Genomic DNA, 17277 nt, shown 5'->3' with positions numbered 1-17277 from the left:
ACTCAGAGTATGGTAAAGGCTATTCGAACCTCCCTTACTTCATTCGATCAGCGACCGTTACAACTGAACCGCTAACGTATGTAACGTTTTTAATTAAATTCATTATTGATTTCATGAATTATTTGCTTCCTTTGTAGCTTCTTCCTCCTCACGTCTGAGACGATTGTTTATGAAAATTTATTTTTACCTATTCATACTATATAAATTTGTTTATTCATTAATGTAAAACATATATCTTCAATACTCATGCAGTTATTTCAAGTTCAATATATTTATGTATGATAATTCAGACTGATTTCTTTATTTAATTCATTTTGTTATCTGAATTCACAAGATTCATTTTTAATATGATATTATTCAGACGCAAAATATTAATTATGTGACCGAGTCAACCAGAATATTAACATGTTAATTTGTACAGAGTAGATTCGAGTGGCTCATTTAAAATTCAGAATGATTGATTACTTGCTACGCAAATATCGAAAGCTTACAAACATGTTATCTTAAATAACTCGAGAGAGCATTTTTCATTTTCGAACTCAAGGCAAAAGTTTAGTTATAGCATCCGACCCAATCACATTCTTGCACAACCTAAGAAGCATGCAAGTTTCGTTTTCATCTTTTTCTTAAAGACAGATATTCAAGCCAAGAGCTTGCGTAACACAGAAATTCAAAGCATACAATATTGAAGCCACTAAGCAAGAGAAAAAAAGAGTAAGAAAGAGTCGTTCAGATATTAAAAGTAGACGGGAAGTCTCGGGAGAATTTGCATTACCTTCGCTCCTCCTTTCCACGTAAAATACAAATATTTTCCGGCAGAGCCAGAGCAAGCCTCAATCTCTCACTTTTCGAGTGAAATTTCAGTCCTCCAGACGCTTCAGTTCACCTGCAGCACTTGGCGGAGTGAATCACAACAAGCGCGCGCGAGCTTTTCATTGGAGTTTCGGTAAGAAAATTTTTGTTGATTAAACTTGCCTTCACCTCCTTGCTAAAGTAACTAATCGCGGCCGTATTTTAACCTCCAAAAAGAAAACTACGATCGTAGAATTGAGGTTAATTGAAAGAAGCAACGCGACGACGTTGATTGTGCGTTAAACGTGGCACTCGATTGTGCGAGCAAATGCCTTTGCTCGCTCGCGTCGAAGGCGTGATGGAAAAAAAGAAGGAAAGAAAACGAGAACAAAGAGAAACAATCACAAAAGGGAGCTACTTAAATGCTTGAATTGAAAAGCTAAGAAACGCTTAAACTCAGGCTCCGCCAACGAGCACACTTTCAATGTGCGAGGCACAGAAAAAAAAATTAAAGCTCCGAAAGGCAGCAACAGAAAAAGTACAAGGGATTACGCGCAACTGTTCTCTTGCTGTGTGCGAGCGTGTTAGGCGAACTTTGTTTGCGCCAACTTTTCTCGCTTGCTGCGGAAGCTGTTCAACGTTAAAAAATGCAAAACGCCGCTACCGTTTCTCTCTCTCTCTCTCTCTCTCTCTCTCTCTCTCTCTCTCTCTCTCTCTCTCTCTCTCTCTGTCTGACGAAGGATGAGCATGAATGAGGCCTGCGAGGGGCTTACGGCAAGGATCGTGTAATTAGTTGCGAAGTGCGCTAATGAATTGTTTGGAATCCCATTGTTTAATTAACATCAGCAAATGGAGCTGTACGAGCTCTTTATGTGTTGGCTTTTCTATATATTTACTTCAGACAGATCTGCTTTGAAATATTAATCGAGGAAAAACAACTTTATAACTTTCCACCCAAAATTACGAATAAAGCAAATAGGTAGCTAAAATCATCAATAGGCTCTATCTCGGGTAACGTTTACACCTGGACCGAATGCACGTTTTCCTCAAGCCACTACGGTTCTCCCTTGGTCTCAGTCGACCAGTCAGACAGAGCAAAGAAAAGCCGCGTGGAGTTCATGCCGCACACCACTGGAAATCCTTTTCAGGGCTTTATATCCGTACTCTCATCCCTTTTCACGGTGTACTTTTAAGCCTTGGCTTTCGTGCGCTCTAGTTCGCCTCTTCTCGTCATCAAACGCCCCTAGAACAGATTGCCGACTGATATTCGGTTACGTTTGAATTTTTAGATCCTTTTTCTACTCCCTTTCCATCGAGAAAAAGTATATATTTTTCGCGTTCAAGCGGATACATACCATGCAATTTTGATTTGTTGTCGAACAAAGAAATAAATAATCAAAGATGATTTTCAGTACTCGCTTGTAATACTTTAATATTAATTAGCGCATAATTTCTATTATAACGAATATTAATAAAATGCTGTATTAATTGGCTAATGTGAGGCGGCTCACTACCCTCATCCAAAGTTTTAAATAATAAATTGAAAACGGGAGCATACTTTACGCGCGCTCTCTAATGAAATCATTCTCTGCTGATCGTTAATGGAAAACGACCGTGCGAGATTAAGCCTTTTCCTATCTCTGCTTTCCGAGAAGATAAATTTTTTTTAGTGGTCGGTCGAAACTTGTTCAAAATGGAATCATTCGCCAGCATAACGACTTAACGGTAACTCATGGATTTTCTTACGGACGGAGCAAAAAAAACGAAAGAGAATGAGACCCGTTAAAATGACCGATCGAAGCTTATTTTCATCTACGCCATCAAACAACGAGGTTTATGCACAATCTTCCCTTTCCAGTTTGTGTTGTAAAAAGCAACAAGTAAATGAAATCAAGTGCGGCATGAGCGACCCCATCAAATGAATCCCGCGGATAGCGAAAATTTTGAGTATAATACGTGCAAACTGGCGCGTGCGACGCAATAGTCAATCGTCGAAATTGTGGAGGGAGGGACAGAAGGGAGTATTAGGGACCTCCCCTTGGCAATCGGCACTAATCAGCGCGCATTAATATTCCCGAGCGCGTAAGGAAATCCTGCCTCATTGATATTCCATAGAGGAGGCCTCGCAATTAAGACGTTCGAATGGGCTGAGATAACGAGCTCTCGCCAACTTCACTTCATTTCTCTCGTACTCCCGACGATCAATATTTGAGATTGTGAATGTCAGCAACGTGGAAAATGTCGAGCCTTTGCAATTTTACATTGCGTTGCATTGGAATAGACATGAATGGTTCGATGTGTCAGTTATGTTGACAGAGAGAACTGCGTATACATATCTATTGGAAGATGTTTTTTAACTGAATGACGTATATTTTTGAAATGTTTGTCGCGCTGTTGCGACCCGTGTACTTTTCGGCGTGAACTGATATCTCGAATGTACGATCGGACATTGTATGCGCATTTTCAGTAAGATTCCTGGTTGTACGTAGAACAAAGAGCTCGTGAAAATCAGCGCAAGAAGCTTTTGAGCGCAAAGAGTGAGAGAGAAGTATGATCGGCTGAGGTGAGGGTAAACTTTGACGCCGAGTTTGCGCTTTAGCGCTAATTATGAAAAGCTCGAGACTCAACCGCGCGACGGTGGCGGCGGGATGAGCAGGGAAAATTGCAGTTCGCCGAGAGGTAATCGATCTCCGTGAATGTCATCTCCTTGGCTATTAGCAGTGAAATTCCTCGTTAAAATCCATCCAGCTATGCGGGATGGCTATATAGAAGCGAACGCACGCGGGGATTATTCTAAATTACGAAAATCGCCGAAACAAGATTTAACCGCGCTAATCTGTTAAAACGAAGGCTCCCAACTTTTCCTCGCTTTAGACGACTATAATTCACTTTTTCTCGTTATCGGCTTCGATCAAGATTAATCAATCACTCGATTAAATATCTTATTTATATTTTATTAATATATAAAAAGTCTTGTGTACAGCCACGACTATTCCGCGACGGAGTGCGTAAAAGTTTGAGCTTTGCAAACACGCATCCTCGCTCACCCGATTGACCTGATAATGTGATTGCAAGGAGAATCGATCGGCATATTAATCTCAATTGACGGAGCGTCGGTAACGTAACGAAGGTCGCCAAGCAGCCCATTCGGCATGGCGCGGCCAAAAGAAAATTCCATCGCGCCAAAGGGAAAGTTCGTTAGTTTAATGAACCTGTCGAGTTTCGTCTCTCGAGGGAAAAAGAGAGGAGGTTCCCTTATTATGGAGATAAGGAATTCGAACTGGCCTTGCTGCCCGAAGGATTTCTTTGTTTCCCTTCAAGGCTCTTAACCACGTCTAGATTTTAACAAGCAACGCTCTTTTCATTCCCGCGACGCTTTCACTCTCGACGTAGCAGCCCGCCAGTCTAATCCGAGGAGAGAAGCCACATGCAAACGATCCGCAGCAATAATTCCCGGAGTAAACTTTATCGGAAGTCGGTCGTATGGCAAGGGACGCGAGCAACTCGATCGACAGCTAATCAGACACTCGAGCGAGGCAGCGGCGGCCGCCCCAGCAGCAGTAGCAGCAGCAGCAGCAGCAGCAGCAGCAGCAGCGGCAGCGGCAGCGGCAAGGAGATTTATGACGGGCAAATGCAATTAACGAGTTACGACACACAGTGCCAGTGTGCGTGTGCAGGTCTGCGAGACCTCTGATACCGTGGCAGCTGCTGCTGCGGCGCTAACTCGAGTACACACGCTTAAGTGAATAACCCGATTAGACGTGTTACCGCAGCAGTCGCTTTTTTCCAAACCCACTATTTCTCCTTGGCTCTTCCGCTCCTTCCGCGGTTCACCAATCAAATAAGCGCGCACGAACAGTCGAGACTCCGCGGCCTGACTCGAGCGTCCTCCTCGCAGTCTCCGCAGAAGCCGCCAGCTCATACTTGTGTTTTCGTCGCCAAGTACTCGGTGCTCCGCGATCGACGCTTTGTTTTGCGCGAAATATCGCACACTTCGGCAAACAACGATCAATCCTCGCGTAGCGCGGACATCCAAGTATAGCACTGAAAAATTCACTGAACCGAAAACCGCGCGAGCAAACTCTCCGCGAGCATTAAGCTCAGCAGCTCATGCGCTGCGAAAAAAAAATTGCCAAGCTTGCGCGGGCATTAAATCTTGAGAGAGAGAGAGAGAGAGAGAGAGCCGCACTGCTGTCGCTGCTGGCTCTGGCATAATAAATAAGCGCACCGCTCGAGATATTTATCGCTCGCTCGGCGTTATTATACGATCTGTCATAAGAGTTGCCGCGCGCCCGCGGTGCTGTTGTATAATTTCGCGCGTTTCACGATAGTGCCTGCGTTGTTTTGCAGGATCAACGAGAATACCAAGAGATCGCAAGTCTACGCGTTCTACAGCTTTGCCTCGACCGCCAGCACCTCCGTCGGTTGGCCTGCCAAAGGTGGTCAACGTGTCAACAATACTGGTGAGCTATCCTTTACTTGTTTACTATCCGAATGATCTCAACGGATTTGATGCCACGGTGACAAAGTATTTGTGCAACTAATTGTAGACAATCACCATGAATGAATGTAAATGTGGATAAGCTTCAGATTCATCAAAGATTGACCGCTTCAAGTTCAGTTTTCAACAGTTTCTGATTTCTGCATGCAGAAAAGCATAATAAAAGTGAGATTTCGCATCTAAAGATGGCCATAAACTAATTAATGAATTTTACGGGTCTACGAAGTTACAGATATGCATTTTGCACATGAAGGACAAATTAGAGAGCTTGAATCGAAAATAGGCATGAAATGGGCACCTGACGCGGCAGGTCGCTCAAGCCTTAATCACAATCGAATAAACGCGCTCGTCGACATATAAAAGCTTTGTGTACCTATACGGCCATGTAAAATCATAAGCCGCGCGCGCGCACGTGAGAGAGAGAGGGAGATTATAAAGCTGGAGCGTGCGAAATTCGGTCACCACAGCGCACTTCTGCTCTCGCGCGCGCTCGCCCATTTCAATTACCTAGATCAAACGTTGGCTCAGCTGGTTATCGGAAGGATCGCGCGTGAGTAAGCGGTCCAGGGGATGACGGGCAACTTTATCTTTAGCCCGCTGAGTTCTCTAATTCTCTTTCGATCTCTCTATCGCGTTTGCTCATCGCCTCGCTCGTCTCTATTTGACTATGCTCTTGCGAGACGCGAGCGATTTTCGTGAGAATTGAAAATTCATATTGACGCACGATAAATAGAAGCGAGATCGATTTTCCAGATTTGTGTTATTTTGGCGCCTTTCTCCTCTTTGTTCATTTGATTCTTTGCTTATTTTCGAAAGGCTCATCTGCTGGATGAGAAAAGAAATCCGATGGCGATATTTGCTATCTTCGTAGGTATCTAATAGGACTTTGGAGTGCACTCTTTTGTGCTTATCCGTCTTGTGGTAGATTTCTCGTATCGATACACACTCGGCATTCATTTCTTTATTCTTCCTTATTTTAGTTTGCTTAATTATTGCGTGCATCATCATTATCCAAGAGAAAAGAATTCATCCCGTTCGTAATCTAACCAAAATAAACGCAATTCACTTGAGTATAGGAAAACAAACGAGAAAGTCTTCAGCCTCGTACAGTGAAACATCAAGTTTTACAACGCAAAACTGCATTATCTTATCAAACTTCAAATATCCTTGACATACTTCGAAGCGTCCCTCGACTCCGCCTTTCCCGCATCATCTGCTCCTTTTTTTTTTCCATTCCTCGTGCTTGGGTTTTTCCCGTCTCCACCCTCGAGCTCGGATCTCTTGCTTTTTTTGCTCTTCGCCAGGTCATCGATTGCTCACGACTTTATCTCGTTTTCTGCACGAATCTACATGTCGCATACGGACTTTCTTCTCTTGATCGCTTAATCTTCTGCTCCAGTTTGTTAGCTTTCACGTAAACTTGAAAAAAAAGAACCTTTCGAGAGAAAAGGCAAGTTTTTCTGCTGCTTAGCTCGCGAACGCTCTATGACATATATCAGGTGGCGGGTAAAGAAAGACAAACCAGATCGTCGATCGTTTGCAGGCCAAATGAGTAAAAAAGGGCTAAATTCGTTGCTACAACTGCGAGTACGCAAAATATCAGCAGGACGTTAGTCATAGTTAGGACGTTCCGTGTCTCCTGCCACAAATATTCTCCTTTCGTCGCACTATTTCTTCATCTTGTCCTATTCCTCCTCTTAATAATCTCCGCGTGCGATTTATCATTCGCAACTCGAATGCTTTCGCCCCCTCGTAATTTGGATGTATAGAGCAGCGCACCGCAAAGAGGAACGGCGGTCTCTAAGCATTTTCTCTTGGATATAAATTCAGCGAACGAACGAAAATAAAAGAGAATTTACTATTGGATTGCTTAAGAGCTACATTCGGATGTATCGACTTGTTTTTGCCGACTTTTTATTGTTAACGATTCTTCTTATATATGAATCCGGTTTTCATTCGACATCAATTGAAAAGCAAATCAAAACTTACCAGATGGTCATTTCCATAAATCAAAATTTATTACACACAAGTCTCTTGCTGCCTCTCCTAAAGCAGTGTGGCCATTAAAAAACCATTCGGTTTGGAGGGAAATTAATCGCAAAGCATATTACGTATATATGTTGCCCGTGAGTTGGCATGAGTCGAACGTAAATATCGATATATGAATCGGCGAGCGTCGCGTTTACGACATTAGACATTACACAGCGCGAGAGAAAGATAAGGAGGAGCATAATTTCCGGTTGGAGCGAAGTTGCACAAGCTTAAGTGCACGAGAGGCTTTAACTTCGCCCAACGCGTTCACTGTGTGTGTAGGTATGTACAAGTGCACAGATGGGTTAGAAATTTCGCGTCCTGGCCGTTTAGCTTTGCTGGACTTAAGTGTTAACGGCGGCGATGCAGTTGGTCCTCTTGTGGTCTCTTAATTCGATCCTCCTCACGTCGATGAAACATTTTGGTCTGCTCAAATTCGATTTCACTCCGCGCCCTTTTCCAGACTCGCGCGTAGAATTTCCAGACTCGCATCGGTTGAAAATTTGCAGTAGGACAGCGACAAATAGGGAATTTGTGTTGCGAATTGAGTGACAACTGGCATTTCGTTCGTCGATCAAAATCGTACTCTCGTATTCATATCCCATTCGAAATAGTCGAATAACAAATTCTCTCGATTATATCAGCATGTAGTAAAAATCGAAATTTCATATGCGCGAAACGTTCGAGAACTGCCGCCGCTGCCGCAGTGGTGGAGACGTGACTTTCTTGCGTGACGCTTTTTTGCTCCTCCCCCCCCCCCCCCTCTTTCTCTCTCTTGCAATTCGTTTTCTTGGAGAGATATCCGGTGACACGCTCTCGGGGATTTCATTCTACCAAGCTTTTGCCACACGTGAAGTGGAAATGTATATATACATATCTAGTATTCAGTGGTCGCGCGACTCACTGCGGCTCGGGGATTGGAAAATAGCATTATAGTCACTCGCGCACTGGCTGAATTTTCTTTTTTTTCCTTTAGAGCATGTGTTTGTGAGGTGGATTCTTTATTCCTCATTTTGGCAAGCCACAGACACTTCGTGCTCTTGGATATATCAATATTGATATTGCGTTGACTAGATTTTATGCTTTTTCTATAATTAATTTGTAGTTATTTTAGAAGTTTTTGACGATGATTTCTTTTACTCTTTGACTTGTTGCTGTGTCGAAATTTCATTTTAAATATGGAGTACAGAGGATCTTATGAGAAACAGATATTTGATTTCTCAAAGAGATAATTGGAAAGTAATTATGGAAAAAAATTTTGACAGTCAAGAAGAAATAAATCATTCGAATTCTTAGTGAAATCTGTCGGAGTTGCAGTACTTGATGAAGCCGAGAGTAGGACGTATCAATAGAATCGTAGTCGAGGATGGGAGCAATAGAGAATAATGGGATCCCGAGGGAATGAGAAGTAGAGCAAACACTACGAGAAATCGAGTCGAGAGAGTGAAATAACGAAAGTGCGAAAAACAGCTCAATGCTGTGAGAAAGTTTTTGCAATCGATCCGCCCATTTGGCGGTCGCAAGTGTCTTCATAAAATAATTTAAACTATTTTTTTCTTTTTAGAGAATAAATCGGTTATAGTACAGTGTAAATATATTGATATGCTGCTTCATTGAAAAAAAATTATCGTAAATCGTCTCTAAAAGTCACTAAAAACTTCCAATCGAGAGTTACGCGTCAACGACTTTATAATTTGAAAGTACTAGAAATAAATCGCAAAGCTTTGAAAATTTTTCATGATACCTTCGAGTGAACAGCCCTTCGCAGCAAATGAAATACCACGCAATACGTGCTCCTACTTTGAGTGACAATTTATTTGACTGCAGTATGTTTAGCTAAAATCCTGTCTGTTACTATATTTTCGACTAATTGAAAAACCAGCATATGAGTTTTTATATAGCAAACCTTTATTTGCATGCATTTCAGAGTGTGACTGGGTGTACGAGGAGAGCCAGTGTCGGAAGGGCTGCATTTTAGCAAGTCCTGGATACCCAGGACTCTATCCTCCTTATTCCAAATGTCGATATCTCATCACCTCAAATACCACGGTCACCATCAACATCTCGTTCACCACGGTGTTGATGCCGCCAAAGTAAGTACCAACGATTTTCTTCGAAAAGCAATTTTCTTGCTGTAAATGGCGTTTTTGTAAACGTACCGGTTAAACATACTTCTTAAGCAGAAGTAATCAATTTTATAAAATTTTCCTCAAACTCCGAAGATCCGCGAAGCTTCCAAGGAAAGGAAGAGATTTCGTTTCTAGGGGAAAATGAAATTCCCCGAACGACGACCAGAGCCAACAAGCGCACGAGAAGAAGGAGCTCTTTGAAAACTCGCTAAAGTATCGGATGTCAATAGATCGTGCTATTCCGGAATTAAACGTCGAATCGAAAATGCTATAGTCGATTTTCGTCTCCTTTTGCCGATACGCCGGGTTAATTTGATTTCTCGAGGCAAATTTTCTTCGTAATGACATTCTAGTAATTGGAGTGGGTTTTATCAGACGGGAAAAATAACCAAGCCGACGCTTGTGTATTGTTCCAATAACGTTTGACTGTCGGTACGGGCACGTAGAGAGAATCACTGAGTCTAAAACACAAAGTACAACCTCCCATGAGAATACGTACGCCCCACTGAAACATACGTCTGTTGTAGAACTGGACTTTGCCAGCATTATTTAACATGTAAACGAGAAGTTAGAGAGAGTAGATGCTTTAGTGCCTTGCTTTCTCTTTCTCTCTCTCTCTTCTTGTCAGACGTACATTACCATGTAATTACGTAGGAACTGAATAGCGAATGACGTTGCAAACGTCTAGATAACAAAAATAAATATTTCTAATTCAATATTGTTTACTGAAAGTATTAACTTGCATATATCCGTGAGTTGACGTCGCTTGTACTCGTCAAGTGCTTACACTTGCTTACGCATTCCGGCTACTCTAAAGTAAATTTTATGGCTCGATAGAATCGGGTAACATTGACGCACGGTTTCTCAGTTAAAATTACTGAATTATAAAAACCATTTTTTAAGCAACTTCCATATATAATGGTTAAACTTGTACTGGTATTTAAATTAATCATTGGCGTGCAAACTTATTCCGAATTCACGCGATAATTAATGTTTATTTGCAATATTTGTTTTGTTTGAAAGTAATTTATAGAATTAAATCAATAGTTGATTAACAATGTATTATCTATCGAGAGTCATACATTAATCTTTGTTCATCTGAATATAAAGCAGTCGCCGATGAAATATCATGTAATTTACCTATATGGTACTGACATATTTTTGCATATTGATATATGTTACGTTAAGAAAATAATTTTTCATTTGAAAATTGATTTATTGCGAGTATTTATTTCCTATAAGAGATGCTCTTCATAAGAACAAACGTCGGTTCGTCTAGTTAAATAATTCTTCGTTCACGCAATTTTACTAGTTATTTAATCTTTTAATAGCTTGATATGATGATTTGAATTTGAATTTCAGAAAGATTTTTTTGGTCTTATTTTCAAGTGATCTTGCATATTGTCTGTCTTCGTGCATTAAATCATTATACAACTTTTACGCTCTTACAATAATCATATAAATCTGCGACATTTTGTCATAATCAGAGGTTACAAAATTAATTTTGATATGTTGTTGTTACTTTCTAAAATATGCTATCTTGAAATTATTAAAAGTATAAAGAATTTAAGATCGTATTATCATTCTTGTGATCAGGAGTTCTATACATAGCCTCGAGAAAAATGTGCAGAAAAGAAAGCTCTTGCCGAAAATTAAAATGCTTTTTAAAACTCTGACTGAAAACTTTAGTGTATGTATAAAAAAACCGCTCAATTAAAACTCACTTTCGGGGCATTCAAAGTACAATAAAGTCCGTCCTCGCCAAAGCACTTTTCATCTTTCAGAAGCGAAGCCTCTTCTGCAAACTCGAAAAACTTACCAACGGGGCGACAAAACAATCGCTCACTTACAAATGAGAAGTCGCGAGAGCTGGAACTGCTGCGGCTTTTATGATTCTATATAAAACAATGCCATCAGAGTCGAGCTACACTGCGAAAATTCATTTTTTATCGTTTTCTTGTTTACCACGTTAGAGTTGCAAAATCTCTTCGTGGTGTTCGTTTTACTTTGTTTCCATTTAAACTAATATTTTCACAGATCAACAACTGCGTAGAGAATAATATTATTCGATAGCTTTTGTCTGAAGTTTAATTTGGATCAGTTCTGTACGAAAGTTTAAATACATTTTCAAATTATTTGCATTTAATATATATAATCATTAGTTTGAGATCTGCTAATACTATATTTCTGTTTCTGCTATATTTCCTATAAACCTTTTTTAGTATGAGGTCATTGCGCAACAGCTGCGATGAGTAGTGGGCAAATTTTGCATTGAGTCTTGTGGAAACCGATACACAATAAAATTTCTTAAAAAATAATTTCAATATTAGTTTCAATAATTTTGCGATAAATAAAAAGCTTACTTATTATAACTATTATATTATTATTATATATTATTATAATTCTAACAGAAATACGTAATAGTAGGCTCGATACAATAATTAATAAACAAATCATTGCTATAATGTCAATTTAGGTTAAGTCTTGAGATATGAACAGAGAATTATAGCGCTGAATAAAAAAGGTAATTATACACATACATTTACTAATAACAAAAATTTTTGTTGAAAAATATTTATTGTGAAATAAGCAGATTTACTCATTTGCAAAATTTTAGTTTCAGCAAACTTGAAAAACTATTTCGTACCATAACCAAATGATTCAAAGTTTAGATATGTTAACAAAATCAGTGTAATTAATAATTTTGGTCCATATAATTTTGCTAGCCATTATTTTAGACTTTACCATTGTATAAACTTATAAAGAACTGTTATAAAACTGCTACATACAGCTACTGAACGACGGTCGATTTTTATATAATCAATTCATATCATAATAAATATTTTTCCAATAAATTGTTTGAATTATTGTCTCGTATAAAAAATTAATTATTGTATTGAACCTACTATTACTTATTTTTGTAATAGTTTTATAATAAGAAAAATTTTGATTTATCGCAAAATTATTGAAACTAATATCAAATTATTTAAAAAAAAAATTATTGTACCGGTTGCCATAATACTTAATATAAACTTTAACCACCGCTCTTCGTAGCTGTTATGCTACGTCATGCTAAAAATGGTTTATTTTTTTCCTATTTTAAAAAAATGATGAGTCGACGACATCGAACATTGTGATTGGTTGGTACTAAAAGTGCAAAAATTTGAATTTTCGTATTCTTTAAAACATTTGTATTATATATCTATATCTAGGTGTGCGAAATTTATATTGCAGCAGTAAATTCAATTTATGAATAATAAGTATGGATAATAATCCGAAAAAATGGAAATATGCCGTTGATAAATCCTTTTAAGAAAATAAGAAATTATCATTTTAAATTATGCTGAAATAATTAGTACGAATCGATAATTTGATTACCATCTATGAAATTAATAGTTATTTTAAAATGTGGTTGGAAGAGAGAAAAAGTGAATAGAATAAAACGGAAGAAATCATATTTTTATTTTTTTATATCTGTAAAGTGTGAGCTATCCGGGAAACGGAAATAAATTATCAGAATGTTAAATTTGGAGAATATTTACGGGGGTTTTCAACGAGTAAACAAGAGAATCTGCAATGTCGAAATGTATTACTAATAGTAATATAATACCGAGGTCGTTGAGATTGTATAAAGTTAGAATCATATGATAGAAATAATAAATAACAGAAAAATTAGAAAAATAACAAGATCTAAAAAATAGATTTTCTTCGCATAAATCTATCGTGTATTAATCTCAAAATAATAACAATAATAAAAAGCATCGATCCATTCATGTTTTCAATTTCGGTGTTCGTATCACTATCCCGCATACATTAAATACATCGACAAGGTCTTCTTGCGAGATTCAATAAAATTCGATCGGACAACAACGCGGCAGCGACAAGAAATGCCATCGTACCGAAACGCCAAAGAAGAGAGGAAAAAATAAGTGAGAGCAACGAGGAACGATAAGCGAGCCAAAAAGGGGAGAGGGTCGACCTTGGCGTGAGATCCGCGTTAAAATGGCCTTCCTTATCTGTCGGCTTTTCTTCGCGAGCATACTGCATTCTCGCAAGCTCCTTATCCCTTTTTGCGCGCGGACGCGCTTGTTTCTCGGAGCGGCTGCTTTCTCCTCCGCTTTTTCCTCCTCTCCTTCTTTCTCTTCTCGCTCCACAGCTAATCTTTATGCGCATTTTTCACTCTGATTTAGCGCTTTACCTCCCGCCCGAGAGCATTAGATTCCTCGCTTCGCGGACGTACTTTTTCCTGCAATATATTTGTTACGCGCGACCGTGCAGCCAACAGTTGTTTCCCTTGCGGACGGTTAATTCATTTTTAATGATTCGCGAGAAGACTTTCTTTTACGGGAATGGTTTTCGGACTCTGTAAAACAACTGCGTTGCTAAGAATATTACGCAATACATGTTTATCGTACTGTCGTCTTGACAGTGGCTGCGATGCTGATATTTTTTGGAATTGACCATCGCTTTTTCTGAATATAATTGTGTCAATTGTCGTTGGCAAGCATTAAAACTGCTTCGTTTTTCAAAGTCATGTGGCATATTGGAAAACTTCTAACTAGAGAAATTTGAGTCATCCCGAAGCGATTGCAATAACATTAATTTACGTCGAAAATCGATGAATATCCCGTTTTAAAATGCGAAAAAGAGCAGAAAAACAATGAAAAGATGTGGTCTAAAAGCATTGAAAAATCATGTCCATAAACGCAATGAGTTGCTCGTTGAAAAAAAAAAATTCTAATGTGGCACAATTCCAGAGATGTTATTGCGACTTTTTTTTCAGCGAGTCGAACGAAATCTCCATCTTCCGGTCGAAGCGCATGCCAAGTGAAAAAAATAGAAAAGAGGAAGATGCGACGATGAAAACACGGCAACGAAAAATCTACTTTCAGGCGCGTCGCCTTATCGTTAACGAGCTGCCTTTCTGCAACTTGGCCTTTTTACCTTCCACAAACCTTCTCGTTTGGCGTGACTATCAATGAAAAACTTTTGGCCCCCAAACGCTTTTCATAGAAATGGAATTTTTTTCACCGACGTACCTCTTCGTTAAAAGAAAATAGTATCGAAACAATCGCCACTTAAATGTTTAAAATAAATGAATCGAAGTAATTTTATGCAGATAGCTGAAAAATTGCGAAAATTATGAAGATCAAACAATGGCCAGCAGAATACTCGACAAAAGAATTAAGCAAGTCAAACAACAATAATTCACAAAAGTAAATCTCGTGTACACTCGATAACCAAAACTTCACATTTATTACAATGAAAACGTGGAGCTAACGCCGATAGAAAGTGAGCGAAGCGACTTTCTGAAAAGCAGTGGCAGCCTTTAGCCAACAAGAAATCACACGTCACAGAAAGTTTAGCGGCAGAGTGCATTTAAAAGTCTCAGTACTGTAAATAATAGCCGGCAAGATAGCGGGAGGTGGTATCCTGGCTAAATTAAGCAGCCGCCCGCAAAGTTTTATATAAAGGACGACAGGAAGTGGATAAGGGTCCTCGAGAGAAAGAGAGAGAGAGAGAGAGAGAGAGAGATCGAGTCAGTCGATTGAATCCATGATGGAGATTTCGCTTTAATTTCACTTAGTGCTCTTGAGCTTCTTCTCTGCCTACGAGGTTTTCACGATCTTGTGGCTCATCGATGATCTCGGTTACTTTGAAACTTTTTCTTCGGAACATCTGGGTAATTAGTAGGATGCATTACCTTTTTTAATGTGGAATTCGAATTGATGAGAGTGTTTTTACAAAAGTCGTTAGTACCTCGAATGATAAACGTTAAGATAACTTTTCATTTGAGGTTTCTTATTAAAATAACTATCGAACGAATTTAAAGAACTGATTTTCTTAAATAATAGCTGCAAAAATGATCTAAAAATGAATAGCTTTCATTTCTTATATTGAGAAGTGTTTTATAAAAACAAGATCTCTCTATTTATAAATCATCGTGAAAGGAAAACCAATTTCTAAAATGCATGCACACTTAAAAGAACATTTAATTGTATCGCGCAACACTTTGTCCAAGAAACATAATCATTGTTATTTATATATTGTTACAGCAAATTTATTAATCGTGTCATAATTTTTAGCAAGCGCCAAAACATCGGACTTAAAGTTTTAATAACTGTGCGCGCAACTGTCTTTCAGACAGTTGCAAATGCCCAAAAGAAAACAACACAGGCGGCACACCGCGAAACGTTCATCAGTACATTCAAAACATTTCCATTTTCGTAGAAAAGTCCTCGTACCGCTCGGTATATATACAGCGCGCACAACAGGGAGGGGTTGAAAATTAATTTGCACGAGCCGTGGCGAAATTGCCATTTGCAGAATAACTTGAAAAGGTGGTGCCTACAAGTGCAAAGTCGGCATTGTTTTAAGTTTCTCGCGCTTAACAAGCGGTCCATTGTGCGTTTGTCACTTTGCTCGAGCAGGCTAAAAAGAGGAGAAAAAGAGATACCACTACTACTACATGTAATGTAACGGAAATCACACACACAGCAATGTTCGAAAAACTACTCACGAGCAAAACACACTTGAAAAAATAGAAAGTTACATCCGACAATTTGTTGTTTACGAGTTTTTAAAACTGAGTGTCGTTTCTTTTCTTCGCGTCTGGTCTACTTTACGCGATTCTCAATTGTGCACGGTGGCAAAGGCAATGTTGAGCTTGCAGAGAGTTCAGTGCACTTTGCAACGAGATAAGGCATGCAATGGAGTTGTACGCTTCTGCTGATGTTCGTATGTGTCGAAGTTTGCGTGCACAGTTTTATTTAGCGTCGTTTCTTAATCGATCGATTGTTCTTGATTATTATCGAATATACTTTTTGTTATATAGAAATAATATATTATTGATGGAATTTTTCCATTGTTTTCGACGAAAAACACTGGAAAATAAGTAACGTATAATTTTTACAACAGAGAGAATGAAAACGAACGAAAATTAATTAAATAATAATTGGCATGACTTAACGCACACGTTGTCCTTGACTTGTGCCGAGACGATTGGACAGCAAACTGGCTATATATGATAGAGTAGCGAGTGATTATGTACACGTGAAATCGCTGTAATTTACAAATAGATAGAAAAAGTAAGCAAAAATAATCATGATAAGCTCAAATCAGTCGTATCGGTATTGTAGGGGAATTTATCTTGAAAATGTGAAAGTTATCTCTTCTTATCACATGACCATTGACAAATTTGTTAGACATTGAGTACATTCGCGTATTTCATGCAGTGTAAAAATGTCTGTGATTGAAGATTATAGCACTTTTCCAGATTTATGCAATAAAATTATCTGAAAAAGTAAACAGATATTGCAAAGTGATATTACTGGTCAAAGTGTATTGCAATATGTGACCCTACGATCGCCGCATTAATTTCGGAAAATCTTGTACCAGATCAAAATATTTTAATATAATCAACTTGAATCTTATAAGCTTTGAGTTGGATTCGTGAAATGGTCGAAAAAATCGTGTCAGGCACAGAAGTAAGCGTTTATAGTGAAACCATCATTTTATATTACATTGGGAATGACAAGTTGGATATATCTTATTTACGTCATCATTTCAGAATGTGAAATTTCCTAGAGCAGTGATTTTGATCGTTATCTTTCAATACTGCATAAAATTTTCTTATAACACTTTGAGAGGTAACGTCACTTGAATAATTACCACGCAGATCAACACTAGTCGTTACTCAAAAATTGCCAATCAAATTTTGCAGGTACGCTACCACTTTACCTTGTGGATATTCTCAGTTGCAAAGACGACGAAGCAACGATATTCTTTCATGCATTCGGCGCAATCGTATTTATATTCTCCGTC

The 17277-nt window shown here is 38.8% G+C and overlaps 1 protein-coding gene across 1 annotated transcript in view; it reads left to right on the top strand.

Annotated features, from left to right (window-relative positions):
* Positions 1–17277, top strand: part of LOC131665838 (uncharacterized) — a 70440-nt gene that overhangs the window by 29435 nt on the left and 23728 nt on the right. The window contains exons 5-6 of the mRNA XM_058937999.1: positions 5143–5255; positions 9252–9417. Coding sequence (XP_058793982.1) covers positions 5143–5255; positions 9252–9417 — 279 coding nt within the window. The remainder of the gene's footprint in view (positions 1–5142; positions 5256–9251; positions 9418–17277) is intronic.

Source organism: Phymastichus coffea, unplaced genomic scaffold (assembly GCF_024137745.1).
Source record: "Phymastichus coffea isolate CEN01 unplaced genomic scaffold, Cenicafe_Pcof_1.1 PCOF00054, whole genome shotgun sequence".
Classification (NCBI taxonomy): domain Eukaryota; kingdom Metazoa; phylum Arthropoda; class Insecta; order Hymenoptera; family Eulophidae; genus Phymastichus; species Phymastichus coffea.
The sequence above is the reverse complement of the archived record's forward strand: the minus strand, read 5'-3'. Positions and strand labels throughout refer to the sequence as shown.